Genomic DNA, 15,603 nt, shown 5'->3' with positions numbered 1-15,603 from the left:
CTCAAAGAAAAGCCTCTTCCAACATCTTCTGATTCCCAAGTACCTTCAATATAAAATTATCAGCGTACCAAGGTGCCATATTTGGGGGTGATATCCCCTGGACTCTTCCAGTCTCACATAGTTGAAGAACTTAAAGAGAGGCAAAGCCTTTAGGAAAGGTGAATCTACCTCTGTTTTCCCCATTTGCATTTAGGAAGCCCACTGAATTACAGAATATCTATCTTAAAAGGTTTAGTCTTCCAATAAAGCAACAGAGAATATGCTTAAGATCATGAACTCTGGAGCCAAAATGCCACTTACTAGCTGAGTGGACCTCTGGCAGTTACTTAAACTTCTTTGTGCCTCAATTTCCAGTTCTGCAAAATAAGGATAGTAATATCACCTACCTGATTAAGACAATTAAAGGAAATAATGTGCAATTAACGAGTTACATGTAAACTGCTTTTAACAGTGCTTGGCATGTAGTCAGCTCTATGCAAGCTTAATAAATGCGATTTTTTAAAAAGTCAGACTTGACAAAAGTATATTAGGGTTAAAATAGTTCTTCTGTTATTTCTCCCGCTCAGTATTCTTATCTCTCAAGATTTTTGCTAATAATAATTTCTGTTACGCCTCAACTTAAACTGATGCTTAATGGAATTTATGTTATATTTAAGGGAAAGTAATCTAAATTGCTAAGAAGACAGGTGTGCAAAATAAAAAATGTTTGGTCTTTGTCCCTGGTCCTTGGCACAGAGCTTCTCAGACCCTTGGAAATTACTGGGTTTTTTTTTTTTTTTTTTCTTGAGACGGAGTCTTGCTCTCAGGGGGAGTGCAGTGGTGCCATCTTGGCTCACTGCAACCTCTGCCTCCCGAGTTCAAGCAATTCTGCCTCAGCCTCCCCAAGTAGTTGGGATTACAGGCGCCCACCACCATGCCTGGCTAATTTTTGTATTTTTAGTAGAGATGGGGTTTCACCATGTTGGCCAGGCTGGTCTTGAACTCCTGACCTCAAGTTATCTGCCTGCCTCAATCTCCCAAAGTGCTGGGATTGCAGGCATGAGCCACCATGCCTGGCCAGAATGTACTCTTTTGTATGCTAATGAGAACACAGGGCTAGAGGATCAGAACTCTCAGCCCTGACCCACAAACTCCAGGGAGGTTAGAGGGGCTACAGACCGGATCATAAAAACTCCTGAATGATTAGATTTGGAAAGCTTCCAGGCTGGTGCTGTGCTGGGAGGCTGACGTGCTCAAAGAAGGAATGGAAACCCTGTGCCATCCCATCCCATCCCATGGCCTCGGCACTTCTTGCTTTCGGCTGTTCCTGAGTTGTACCCTTGTAATACATCTGCAGTAGTAAATACATACTTTCCTGAGTTCTCTGAGTCATTCTAGAGAATTATTGAGCCTGAAGGATCATGGGAATACCCCAATTTGGAGTTGGCTGGACAGAAGTATGAGTAGTTTGGGTACCCTATTTGGTGCTGGCAAATGAAGTGGGGGTAGTTTTATGGGAGTGTGGGGTCTGGGCTAACTCCACATAGCACCAGAACTGTTCTGAATTGCTGGACATTCAGTTGGTGTTGGAGAATTGGTTGCTGGTGTTGGAAAAACCACACATTTGGTGTCAGAAAACACAATGGGGCTTCAAGTGGATAAGATGACCTTTGATGACGTCATGTGCCATGGCAATTAATATACAGCAGTCCTTCCAAAAGTCATCTTCCTCCCAGTGTGGAGATGCTCTAAAGAGATGCTGACGGTGCGCTGGGAGAAACCCAGATGTAAATGGATGTGTGTGTACATGCTGGGGTTTAAAAATATGAGCATGGGCTGGGCACAGTGGCTCATGCCGTAATCCCAGCACTTTGGGAGGCTGAGGCAGGTGGATCACCTGAGGTCAGGAGTTTGAGACCAGCCTGGGCAAAATGGCAAAACCCCGTCTCTACTAAAAATACGAAAATTAGCCGGGCTTGGTGGCATACACCTGTAGTCCCAGTTACTCAGGAGGCTGAGGCAGGAGAATCACTAGAACCCGGGAGGCAGAGGTTGCAGTGGGCTGAGATCATGCCACTGCACTGCAGCCCGGGTGACAGAGCAAGACTCTGTCTCAAATAAATGAAATAAAAAAAAAATGAGCATGAACTCTTTGATGCTATTCCCTTCAAAAGGTACAGCCTAATTCCCCATCCCTTCAGTGTAGAATGGACTTAGTGACTCACTTCTAACAAATCAAATTCATTGGAAATGATCGTGTACAACTTCAGAGACTAGGTCATGAAAGGCGCTGTGGCTTCCATCCTCTCTGGGATCACTCATTCTGGAAAAAGCCAACTGCCATGTCAAGAGAACACCCAGGTAGCCTTGTAGAGAGGCTCACGTGATGATGAACTGAGGCCTTTGGGCAACAACCATGTTAGTGCGCCATCTTGGAAATGAATACTGCAGCTCCAGCATCAGCTAGGCCACACACAGATTGATTCTCAGAAACTGAGTGAGCTAATAAGATGTGTGTTGTTTTAGTTTTGGGGGTAATTTGTTACATAGCATACATAACTACCACAGTGTGTGCTTATGGATGAAGTGAAGTTTCATCACTCTTTCTAGACCTTACACTATTCAACTGGTGAAGATCCATCATCCTGACCGAAGAGCTAGTGCCAGATTGCAGTAAGATGATTTGATAAAATGGTTTCTCTCTTTTCCCTGCCCAGTTACTACCTCATGTCACATGGATGTCTGGGTTCTCCTAACCACTTAGCTTATTTGTCTAGAATATTTGGGATGCAGTTTGAGTGTAGTCTCAAGTGAGATAGAGTGCCACTAGAAGAAGGCTGACAGCCTGGCTATGCAGAAGCCCCAAAGAGTGAAGTTTGCAATAATCTGTCTGGGCTTTGGTTCTCTATCCTGAAGAATCAGAAACTATGTTTCATCAGAATATTTAGAAACTCATAGGCTAAACTGACAAACTGGGGACAGAATCACACACACAAAATTCACATGAGACTGATGTATAAACCAGAGAATTTCTCTAAATTTACTATGTGCAGAATGAAATGTTGGTGCCCTTATGCAGAATTCTCCCTTTTCCTGAACAATAATAGTTTAAAGCCCATATTAACAATCGGAAGATGGTTCAGTTAGGCTTGTAATTAGTGCCAAAAGAAGTGGCAAGTCTCAAGGTATGTTCTCCCTAAGCCACATACCTTGGGTCTTGATAAACTAGTCCTAACTGAAGTAGAGAACACTTTTGGTCACTGAATTACTCACATCTCTTGGATGCAGGACTTCCTTTTCATGGATAACACTGTATACACAGTGTCACATTTTGTTTCTTCAAACCCCATTTTGGTGAGTTGGTAATTTTGGTTATTTTCCTTCCTGAAATGAGTTAATATCATGTAATAACCTACAGTGTACCTGGGAAGCATTGAGACTCTCCTCACTATGTGTAGACTCTCTGGTGTTTCTTCTTATCAAGTCCTTAGAAGGTATCTCACTGCTGCCCCACACAGTACCTGTGTAGTTTGGAGAGGCCATTTACTTAGCATATCAGAGCCTGTCCAGAGAGAATACATTAGAACCAGTATAGAATTTCAAAGACTGTCTTGTAATTTCTCATTTCTTTTATCTAGAAAATTTCCATGATCAACAACATTCTGAACTGATCACCAGGGGGTTGAAAAATGAATAAATAGCAGTTAACAGAAATAGGGGATTGATGTTCTCCTTTTCAAAAGCTCACTGTTTCATCCACTACAGTATAGTTTTCCAAGTTTAGTCATGAGTATTCTCACCAAAATCATTCCAATTTTGAACAATTAGGCTAATTTGCGCTGTCAGTTTCAGAAATTCAAAAATATATTTTTTTCTATGCACAATAAAAATTAAATTTTGAGTCAGGAGTTTGAGACCAGCCTGGGTAACACAGCAAGATCCTGTCTCCACAAAAAGTTAAAAAAAATAAAAAAGCTAGGCATGGTGGCTTATGCCTATAGTCCCAACTACTCAAGAGGCTGAGGCGGGAGGATCACTTGAGTTTGAGGAGGTCAAGTGATCCATGTGAGCAAAGATTGTGCCACTGCACTCCAGCCTAGGTAACAGTGTGAGATCCTTGTCTCTAAAATAAATAAATAAAAAAATTTGAGAAAAATCTTAGTATTTTAGTATCTTAGTATTAGTCAATATCTACTAATTCAAAAGTTGAGAAGTATGTTCCAGTAAATTTATGCACTTGAATTATTTTAAAAATTTGGAATTATAAAATTCTCAACATTTTGCTCACTACATAGACAACAGAATAATAAAGCTCAATGATTAGTGATTAATACTATGATAAAATATTAATTTCATAAATTTGTATAAATTTCAAATTTTCTTTTAGTTTCATTGTCCTCAGAAACCCAAGAATGCCACTAATTTGTATTCCACTGAAGACATCTTTCCCTGATTACGTTTTACCAAAAATAAAAAATTGTATTTTTCTTTTTTTTTTTTTTTTTTTTTTGAGATGGAGTCTCGCTCTTTCACCCAGGCTGGAGTGCAGTGGCGCGATCTCAGCTCACTGCAGGCTCCGCCCCCCGGGGTTCACGCCATTCTTCTGCCTCAGCCTCCCGCGTAGCTGGGACTACAGGCGCCTGCCAGCTCGCCTGGCTAATTTTTTGTATTTTTAGTAGAGACGGGGTTTCACCGTGTTAGCCAGGATGGTCTTGATCTCCTGACCTCGTGATCCGCCCGCCTCGGCCTCCCAAAGTGCTGGGATTACAGGCGTGAGCCACCGCGCCCAGCCGTGTATTTTTCTTAAAAACAAAGTGAAGTCTAAATTAATTCAATAGCTACTGAAATTTCACCTGAAATTTTAAACGCTACAAATCCACAGGAGGAAAAAGTAAACACATTAGCTTTAATACAACTAATACATAATAAAAATTAAGAGAAAAGATTAATTCAAGTAGAAAAACTGATTAAAGTATGCTCACTAAAGGTCCTGTTATTAGCAATTTTTATTCAGTTTAGTCTCTGCTAGAATATAAATACATAACAGTATGTCTTTTCTTGTCAAGGGTAGTCTTTTACATAACTAAAATTTGTGGCTAGCAGTTTATATAACAAAAGAAAAGCTAAATCTGTAAATTATCAGAAAAGCAAGGATACAGGAAAATAATACATTTATATAAATTACAAAGGACAGTTACAATGAAACTCCATTAGTTTCCTCTCAACCCAATTTTACAAAATAAAGTGAACGTGTATTATTCTGAGTTGTTAAGAGTACATAAACACTGTGGGCCCATTCAAAAGACAGTGGTCAAAGACAAAATGTTATCTTCATGTCATATACTGTTCTTAGTTCTTTACTGGAGTTGAGCTTCCTTTCATAGTCTTCTTTAGGTGGTGGTAATTTGGCAAGATTTTCATCAAGAAATCCAGCTGTAGTGTCTGGGGCTAAAAAGATGAGGTAATTAAGGCTGACTGGCAGAAAGCAAGTCAAGAGTACCACGCAGCGACCAGGTGTGGTGGGTCATGCCTGTAATCTCAGCACTTTGGGAGGCCCAGACAGGAGGATGATTTGAGCCCAGGAGTTCCAGACCAGCCTAAGCAACATTGGGAGATCCTGTCACTAAAAAAATTTTTAAATTAGCTGTGTGTGGTGGCACGCCCCTGTAGTCATAGCTACTCGGGAGGCTGAGGTGGAAGCAGGGCACTGGGGGCGCAGGTGGATTGTTTGAGCCCAGGAGGTTGAGGCTGCAGTGAGCCATGATTGCACCACTGCACTCCAGCCTGGGTGACAGAGCCAGACCCTGTCTCAAAGAAAGAAAAAAAAAAAAGTTCCAGGTAGCAATGGTTATTAATAAGTTGTGGAATTACAGGTGCTTTTCATTGACTCATTTTTGCTTACCTGCTTGTTTTTTTTTAAATTTATAATGAACATATACTAAGTTTGGTTACAAGAAAAAGCCAACAGATTTTATATATTTATATAAAAATATACAGAAATCAGTTTTCAAACTCGCGTTTGTAGATTTCATCCTGGCTTCTGAAAAGTTAAAAAGTTCCAATTACAGAAGACCACATAAGTAAAACACCCAGAGTATTTTGTTTTCCACATGACCTACAGAGCCACACAGCTGAGGTGTACTTGAATACACCTGTCTGATCTTCACTCTTCATATACCAGTACTGCCCAGATTTTCCTGATTGTAAACCTCACTGCAGTACTTGTGAAAAACATAGATTTTTAGGCCCCTGCCCTAGCACTGTGAGTCAGTAAGTCTGGGGAATCTTTATTTTTAATAAAGACCTCTATATAATCCTTATAATTAGTGAAATTTGGGCATATTATAAAATATTAAGCTTCAGATATTCTTGCTCACTTAATTCTAATCTCCCTTCCCCAACACCAGCTTCATTTCCCACTCTTCAGTCATTTTTGCTGTTATGCAGAAAGTAAAAAAAAAAAATGACTGGATTTGATCTTATTTCCTTTTTAGTCTATAGAGTAATACTTGCTTAAAATAATAATAATAATAATGAAGCCAAACATTACAGAAATACAGAGTAACCCAGAAAGAACTCGAGTTTTGATTTCTGATAAAATATGGCTAAGAATCAGAGGCAAAGTTATGTCTTGAAACTATTCTTTTTTTCTTTCTTTTTTCAAGACAGAGTCTCACTCTGTCACCCAGGCTGGAGTGCAGTGGTACAAACAGAGCTTACTGCAGCCCTGACCTCCTGGGCTCAAGCGATCCTCCCACCTCAGTCTCCAAAGTAGCTGGGACTACAGGTGAACGCCACCATGCCCAACTAATTATTTTTTATTTTTTGTAGAGATGGGGTCTCATGACGTTGCCCAGGCTGGTCTCGAACTCCTTCCCGGGCTCAAGTGATCCGCCCGCCTTGGCCTCCCACAGTGCTTGAAACTATTTTCTTTGGTGGGAGGAAAAGGAGGCTAGGTAACTAAAGAAATACATATCCAATGAGCCAAGCAATGTGGCTAGAAACTGCAGTACAAATGTCTTATGTCCAAAGGAAGCCCAAATGCCCTATCTTTTTCATCTCCTACTCTAATATTAAACTCCAAATATGTATTCTACATTATTCTTGATCTGAATTTCTAGGAGGAGATAATTTCTCAAGCCAGGAAAATATCCAAACACACTTTCTTATTCACAAGCTGTGTTTATTATGAAGCTATGGCAATAAACTAAATAGACACACCCCAGTTAGAGGCACAGGATAAATGTAGTATGGTCATTCCTTAACCTTGAAGACTGATACTTTAGGAGTAAATCAATATGGCTTGTACACTTTGTTTATGCATTGTCAGTGACAGTGCATGAGACCAAGAGTAACATTTCTGGATCTTTTCTCATAACTGACTTGTCATTGTCATCCTTGTATATATTTTTGATATTAACCTAAAGACTAAATAATTGAACTGCAATTAAATCCTGGTTTTAGGGATTGAACTGCAATTAAATCCTGGTTTTCGGGATGTTTCTCATTGTTTTCTTTTTATTTATTCATTTTTTGAGTTGCAGTCTCTGTTGCTCAGGTTGGAGTGCAGTGGCATGATCATGGCTCATGGCAACCTCACACTCAAGCATTATGTTCCCACCTTAGCCTCCTCAGTAGCTGGGCTATAGTCATGCCCCACCACACCTGGCTAAGTTTTTCTAGTTTTTGAAGAGACAGAGTCTCACTATGTTGCCCAGGCTGGTCTTAAATTCCTGGCCTCAAGTCATCCTCCTGCCTTGGCCTCCCAAAGTGCTAGGATTCCCAAAGTCACTGAACCTGGCCTCTTTTGTTTTAAGTTATGTTCTTCTTAAATAGTGTACCTGCTGCCTCATGAAGACAATTACATTGTATTTTGGGAAAATTAGCAGATAGAACCCTTTTTAAAGAGAGGTTCTAGTACCTGCGGTCGCTCAGTCTGCACCCGACGAAGGCAGTCTGCACCATAGATCACCGTATTCTCAGGGATGACTTCAAATGTATTTAGGTTGCAACAAGCCCCAATGATGCAGCCACTTGTCAATATTACATTTCTGCCTACATATGCTGCAATAAAAACATAGAAAGAACTGCAACTTAAGACATCAAATGATTCCAACACTTTTTTTCCTAAGATGATTTAGGTATAAAAATGTAAACTGGCCTTCAGAAAAAAGTTAAAGAAAATACATCAGTTTGGAGTTTGTATGGACAACACAGAGGCAGGCAGTACAAGCCAGGGTCAGATGGATTCAAAATGGAGCTCTGCTGCTATTTGTGTGACCTTGGGAAAGTCACTGCAAAGTCTCTAAGCTCAAGTTCATCTATAAAACGAACAGGCCATTCTACTTCACAGTTTAAGGAATAAATGCGATAACAGATGTAAAGTGATGAGCACAGGTTTGACACACAGTAAGCATAAAATAAACACAAAATGCTGATGATAATAGTGATAATTGATAATCCAAATTAAAATAAAAGTCATTAAGTAGATTAACAAAAAGTATAATTTTATTATTTAAAAAAGAAGCATTTTCTTTCATGCCACTCAGGACCAAGAAAGATAACCCACTAGTCTAAAGAATTGTCATCATTCAGAGGTTCTTTCTGGACCTTGGTGGGACAAGCTTTTGAAGTTGCTTCCCAGTAGTGACAGTGACTTTATGTAATCTCCTGTCTGGTCCCACTTACAAGCACATGATATTTCTTTCTGACTGGCTAGGGAAAAGTATTCCTGAAATTAAAGAAAGCAACTGCTAGAGACACTGTGACTTTTTTCTCCCCTTTAATTCTACAACAACAGTAACCAACTAAAATTTCAGAGACTAGTATTTAGTAGAAATCTTTTCCGAATCTTTCATTTAAACTTTATGGTTTAATTCAATCCTGTACACAGCTGATTTTAAATTTAATGTATTTAACATTACCAGATAACCACATAACCAGATTAGGTTCCTTAGTGGCAAACAATTAGTTTGCCAGCTATTGTAGCCCACTTCCAAGCACAACACCTTGCCACAGTTTCCATTAGGTTGTTTCCCAGGACACCACAAAGAGAAAAGAGGTCACTGCTTTGACAATGAAACTCTGAACGTAGCTTACCTTTTGATTCAATGACATTATTATCTCCCATCTTCATGGCTTGGGAATCTGTAAGCCAGAGTTAGGTAAATACTATAAATATGTTCACCTTTAGTCCCCACTAACACAGTATAACCTTATATTGCACTGGGACAGAGGACAGGGGTGTCAGAGGGGCCACACAGGCTCACCCTTGCCAGAACTCTTTGCTCTGGGCAATCTGTGGTAACGGCTTAATTTTTAAACATAAATATCTCTAGGTATAAATAAATGACTTGTGTTTTTAAAGAAATGAGCACTTTATACCGTGATTTTATGAGTAAAATATTTTCATAATTGTTTCAAGATAATTAAAACTATCCATCACCCAATCACTTAAACACTGTTAAAAGTCTGATATATCTTTATATAAATATATAGAATTTCCTGTATATAAGTGGGAATCAAACTGTATAAACTCTTATAGCTTATTCAGTTCACTTAAATTTGCAAGCATTATTCCATGCTATTAAAATCTTTAGGCCAGGCAGGGTGGCTCACATCTGTAACCCCAGCACTCTAGGAGGCCAAGGTGGGAGGACTGCTTGAGCCTCGGGGTTCAAGGACCAGCCTGGGCAACAGAGTGAGACACTATCTCTACTAAAAATAAAATTAGCTGGGCACGGTGGTGTGCACCTATAATCCAAGCTACTTGGAAGGCTGAGATGGGAGGATTGCTTGAGTCTGGGAGCTGAGGCTGCAGTAAGCTATGATTGTGCCACTGCATGCTGGCCTGGGTGACAGAGCAAGATCCTGTCTCAAAAAAGATAAAATAAAATAAAATCTTTAAAAACATGATTTTAAATGACTGCTTAATGGTCCTAGTGGTTTTACGCTCATAGTTCAATTTATTTAAATATCTTGCTATCATTGAACATTTAGACTTTCCCTTCTAAATATTTTCTACTATATATTGTATGTTTTGCTGACACCATAAGATTTTACTATCTTTTTTTTTTTTTAATCTTTTTGAGACGGAGTTTCGCTCATTGCCCAGGCTGGGGTGCAATGGCGCGATCTCGGCTCACCGCAATCTTCACCTCCCGGGTTCAAGTGATTCTCCTGCCTCAGCCTCCCGAGTAGCTGGGATTACAGGCATGCACCATCACGCCCGGCTAATTTTGTATTTTTAGTAGAGATGGGGTTTCTCCACGTTGGTCAGGCTGGCCTCAAACTCCCAACCTCAGGTGATCCGCCCGCCTCGGCCTCCCAAAGTGCTGGGATTACAGGCATGAGCCACCGCGCCTGGCCTGATTTTACTATCTTTTTAGAGTATAAACTAAGCAAAAGAACTGGAGACATTCTAGGGGGGAAAAAAGACAACACATGAATAATGGAATATTTTCACCCCTACACACCGTTTTCTTGAATCAGACAATGCACTGTCTACCTAAAACTATATAGGAACCACACTGACACAAGCTGGGGTTCTTGAATCAAGAAGGAAGCCAGCATTGCTGTTTCTATGTTTACTGTCACTCAGCCATTGCTACCTGTCAACAAGCTGTAGTACCAGCAAAAGAAGTGGTTACTTTCAAAGTGCTGAGCTAAAGATATGTGTGTGTCTGCATTTGTCTAAAAATGGCATACTTACTTTACTCTATTGACTTATTTACAGGAACAGAAAGGACCATTTTTAAAATATATACTATTCAATAAGTCTGTTCAAAGAGCTAGATGACCTACTTTTATTTTTATTTATTTTTTTTTTGAGATGGAGTCTCCCTCTGTCACCCAGGCTGGAGTGCAGTGGCACAATCTTGGCTCACTGCAACTTCTGCCTCCCGAGTTCAAGCGATTCTCCTGCCTCAGCCTCCCGAGTAGGTGGAATTTCAGGCGTGTGCCACCGTCCCCGGCTAATTTTTGTAATTTTTTTTTTAATAGTAGAGATGGGGTTTCACCATGTTGGCCAGGCTGGTCTTGAACTCCTGGCCTCAAGTGATCCGCCTGCTTCAGCCTCCCACAGCGCTGGGATTACAGGCATGAGCCACCGCACCCAGCCTGGATGACCTACTTTTAAAAATGTAATTATAATATATATTATGAATGTAAGTACATTTGATAGACAAATTATGACAATTTTACAATTTCTACAGGAGAAGACTTAGGTACTAAAGGAGAGCCAGAAATTATTTATGGTAGATTATTGTAAAGGATACAACAGCCAACTTCAAACACATTATTGGTGCCAATGATCATAGGTTTTGGTTCTGGATCTTCAGTGTCAGGAGTGATATTATCTGGGTAACTGTAAACAGAAGAAACAATCATCTAAAAAGTCAATAACACAATAAGCAATTTTCTTCCCATTTTTGAATTTGGGTTAATTCTTTCAATTTTACCTACATCAAGTTTAAAAGACATGACTATGTAAGTTATTTCTTTTTTTTTTTTTGATATGGAATCTCTCTCTATCACCCAGGCTAGTGCAGTGGCACCATCTTGGATCACTGCAACCTCCGTCTCCGGGTTCAAAAGATTCTCCTGCCTCAGCTACCCGAGTAGCTGGGACTACAGGCATGTGCCACTAGGCCTGGCTAATTTTTGTATTTTTGTGGAGATGGGGTTTCACCATGTTGCCCAGGCTGGTCTCGAACTGATCTCAGGTGATCCACCAGCCAGGGCTTCCCAAAGTGCTGGGATTACAGGTGTGAGCCACCACGCCCAGCCTATGTAAGTTATTTCTTAATTCAAGCGATTCATTCGTCCTGTGTGCTAGAGAAGGCTTGATTTTGAGTTGAAGAGAGCTACTGAAAAGTGAAGAAGTCATTGGTGTGTAGAGAAGAACAGCCTTCCTTAGTTTATTTATTTTTTATTTTTTTGAGACAGAGTCTTGCTGTGTCCCCCAGGCTGGGGTGCAGTGGCACGATCTTGGCTCACTGCAACCTCTGCCTCCCAGCTTCAAGCGATTCTCCTGCCTCAGCCTCCCAAGTAGCTGGGATTGCAAGGTGGGGTGCCACCACGCCCGGCTAATTTTTTTTTTGTATTTTCAGTAGAGATGGGGTTTCACCATATTGGTCAGGCTGGTCTTGAACTCCTGACCTCGTGCTCCGCCCACCTCAGCCTTCCAAAGTGCTGGGATTACAGGCGTGAGCCACCACGCCCAGCCTACTTTATTTTTTAAATTCAAAGTCCAGTGGGTCTTCTCCAGGACAAAGGAAAGAAGATGCTAGCTATCTTTTTAGGCTGTTAATTAGAATCAAAATCATGCCTAACTTGAAAATTTTCCACCCTTAATAATCATTTGGGATTGTGAAACATAAACAGATATTCACATAAAATAATTATTGCTATTAGTTAGTTGAAATATTTGGAAGATAAAATGTTTGTGTTCTAAGAAGAGGACGCCATTTTTAAATGGTGCTTTATCTCTGACTGTTGAGTTACTGCAGAATATAGTTGCTGTTAATTGACTTACACTGAAGGTGCCAAATGTATTTTAAATCCTAAGTAAGCATTAAATCAGTCTTTTTCTGACAGTTAAATATTTTCCCAAGGTCTTTCTTACAAATTCCATACATGGTTGCTATAAATTAGGTATAAGCTTGAATTCCTTCCCAAAATTTTATCTAGAAAGAACTTATAAATGTTTATGAAAAATTCATAGGTATTACAGTCTAGTTCACTACGATCATGCGCATGTTCTAGTATTTTATTATTTTTTAATCTTTACAGTTTAAAAATTGCCTCTAGGACTCCACATTTTTCAACTATAATTCTGGGTGTCACCTGTGCAAAACATGAGAAAAAATGTATTAGAGTTAAATTCACGTGTTTAGGCATGAGTAATAACATTTCAGCTAGAACCAAAAAATCAAAAAAAAAAAAAAAAAAAAAAAACTGCAGGGTGGTGGGCGCAGCACTTGGAGGCTTCAAGTGCTCAGGAAATGTTTGCTTATGGAATGGGTGAGATAGCCACATGTAAGGGAAAGATGACCAGACCGAGCGTCAAAGATTCTAGGCAGCTACTCAGCTCTCTCATCTTGGAAAAGTCTTTTCCCTCATATGGTTTTTGGTGTGCTCATTTACTTATGTTGAAAAAGATCCTTAATGTTTCTCTAGCTCTAAAATAGTAGGCCTCCTGGATGTCAGTTGAAAAGGTTCTTACAGACAGCTGAAATTAAGAAAAACCATTACCCATGGTACTTGGTTCACAGTATGTATAAGAGTCTTACGCATTTATGATAAGGGCCTGTTCTTCTATTAGGTTCCCTTCGCCAATCACTATTGGCCCGGCCTCCGCAATAATTCGTGCTTTAGGGTGGATCACTGTCCGAGGTCCTGTTAAAAATAGTTTGAGAAGAAATTATTGGTGGAGGCTATGCTTCCAACAGGAGGGCGGAAGGTGACTGAGGATGGGTGAGGCTGTTGGGAGGAACATTTTCTAAGTATGTGCCAGGCACCAAGCTAGGTACTTCACAGATACTATCTCCCGGGCTTTATCATCAGTAGTCAGGGCCAAGTTGCAAGCCAATGTGAGTGGAATGGCACAGGCACTACAGCCAGACAGCTCTGGCTCAGCCTTCACTCGGAAGCTTCCCGTGATCTCAGCGGTGAAACAGAGGTGATGACAACACCAGTCCCTCAGGGTTGCTGTAAGGGCTAGGGGTGATAATGTTGGAGACACAGCATGTGACACAAAGTTGGCAATAAAAATTAATTCCTTCTTTTCCCTCAGCAAGGTAACGCTCTCTTTGCTTAAGATGTTCTGCTTTCTTATGTGAGCGTACCTCCGAATTAGTCTTTTTATCACGTAATTGAGAAGAAATATGGAGGCCGAGGCGGGCAGATTGCTTAAGGTCAGGAGTACGAGACCAGCCTGGCCAACATGGCAAAACCCCATCTTTACCAAAAAATACTAAAATTAGCCAGGCATGATGGTATGTGCACCTGTAGTCACAGCTACTTGGGAGGCTGAGGCAGGAGAATCGTGTGAATCCAGGAAGCAGAGGCTGCAGTGAGATGAGATCATGCCACTGTACTCCAGCCTGGGTGACAGAGCAAGACCCTGTCTCAAAAAAAAAAAAAAAAAAAGGAGAAATATGGGTGGACAGAAGTCAGAAATTACGGGATCTAACAGCTTTGTTTCTCTGTCAGTGTCCCTGTTACGAGCACACCTACTAAAAGGTGGCACAGCTTCTGCTGTCTGGCCCAGGATATGATTCAAACCAGTGAAAGCTGAAAAGGTTAAACGGAGGCAGAAGGACCCAAAGGTGATCACTGGAGTCCTAGGACTTTGGCGTGGGGAGCCCTGAGGCGATGCCTCCAGTCTCGAATTGAAAGGAACAGCCAAGGCCCTCATTACTCCCACTTCACCAGCACAGTCTACCCTGCCCTGAGCCTGGAATGCTAACACACTCCCTCCCAGCTTTATCTACCACAGGCTGAGGGTTCTGGTGATAATGAAACCACTGATGAGAAAACATAGCCTCCTTTAGCCTCTCTCCAATATCCATCCCACGTAGCCCTCAATACCAAGGCAATTTTTATGGGTAAACAAGTGCAGATGAAGTAACTGACTCTGAAAGTAAGGGAGGGTGGACAGAAGTGTTGACAGGGGGTGGGGGATTAGGAAAGTGACACTGTCCAAGAAATTCAGTATTCAATTGTGTAAATTGGGTTTTTTTTAGTTTTTTTTTTTTTTTTTTAAGAGACAGGGTCTCATTCTGTCACCCAGGCTGGAGTGTAGTAGAGTGATCATAACTCCCTCCAGCCTTCAATTCCTGGGCTTAAGCAATCCTCCTGCCTCAGCCTCTTGAATCGCTAGAACTACAGGCTAGCTAATTTTTAGAGATGGGGTCTCACTATGTTGCCCAGGCTGGTCTTGAACACTTGGTTTCAAGAAATCCTCCTGCCTCAGCCTCCCAAAATGCTGGGATTACAGGCGTCAGCCACTGTACCCCACCTAATTATATAAACTGTCAACTCATAATTCTTATCTGCCTGTGACAGCTGAGATGCCTCACTATATGTTATGGGGCAACAAAAATAAATACATGTTATTTTTGTCCTTTTGAATTTGTTATCTTGAAAACTGGGAATGCTTAATATACACTCATTCACAAATGTCCTAAAATAAATAAGGAGGCGTTTCTGGTGCCCAGAGAATTGGAGAGAACCTCAGGGATGCCTATTCTTTTTCCTGATGAGGAATTGCTGGGGGTTAATAATGAGGGTGGGGGCCTAAAGCAGGGTGCTCAGTCCAACATCCCAACATTTCTTATCAGGACATACAGTCTGGTAAGAAATAACAAGAGAGTGGCCTTGATCTCTCAGTCACTTCTGGCTTTCCAAATCTTCAGCTATTAAAGTAAAATTTCCCAGGCATATTCTCCTATTCAGGATGGAAGATTTCAGGACACAAGATGGGATGGAACTCTGAGATCCCTGGAAAGCTTCTCAAGTTGAACATGAGTGTAAATGTGTGCATCTAGTCTTTTCTTTAAAACAAACAAAAAATATATATGCATATATACACACATATTCACATACATATATATATAAAAT

At 40.7% G+C, this 15,603-nt stretch overlaps 1 protein-coding gene across 1 annotated transcript in view; it reads right to left on the bottom strand.

Moving 5' to 3' along the window:
• Nucleotides 1-300: 300 nt before the first annotated feature.
• The window catches only part of DCTN6 (dynactin subunit 6), a 31,895-nt gene continuing 16,592 nt past the window's right edge, over nucleotides 301-15,603 (bottom strand). Inside the window, exons 3-7 of the mRNA XM_032144452.2 lie at nucleotides 13,272-13,377; nucleotides 11,256-11,344; nucleotides 9,079-9,126; nucleotides 7,901-8,043; nucleotides 301-5,427 (exon numbers count right to left, since the gene is read on the bottom strand). Of these exons, the coding sequence (XP_032000343.1) occupies nucleotides 5,329-5,427; nucleotides 7,901-8,043; nucleotides 9,079-9,126; nucleotides 11,256-11,344; nucleotides 13,272-13,377 (485 nt within the window). The 3' untranslated portion in view covers nucleotides 301-5,328. The remainder of the gene's footprint in view (nucleotides 5,428-7,900; nucleotides 8,044-9,078; nucleotides 9,127-11,255; nucleotides 11,345-13,271; nucleotides 13,378-15,603) is intronic.

The sequence above is a fragment of the Hylobates moloch genome, unplaced genomic scaffold, assembly GCF_009828535.3.
Source record: "Hylobates moloch isolate HMO894 unplaced genomic scaffold, HMol_V3 SCAFFOLD_22, whole genome shotgun sequence".
Classification (NCBI taxonomy): Eukaryota; Metazoa; Chordata; class Mammalia; order Primates; family Hylobatidae; genus Hylobates; species Hylobates moloch.
Note: the sequence above shows the minus strand (reverse complement) of the source record. Positions and strands in the feature narration are given on the sequence as shown.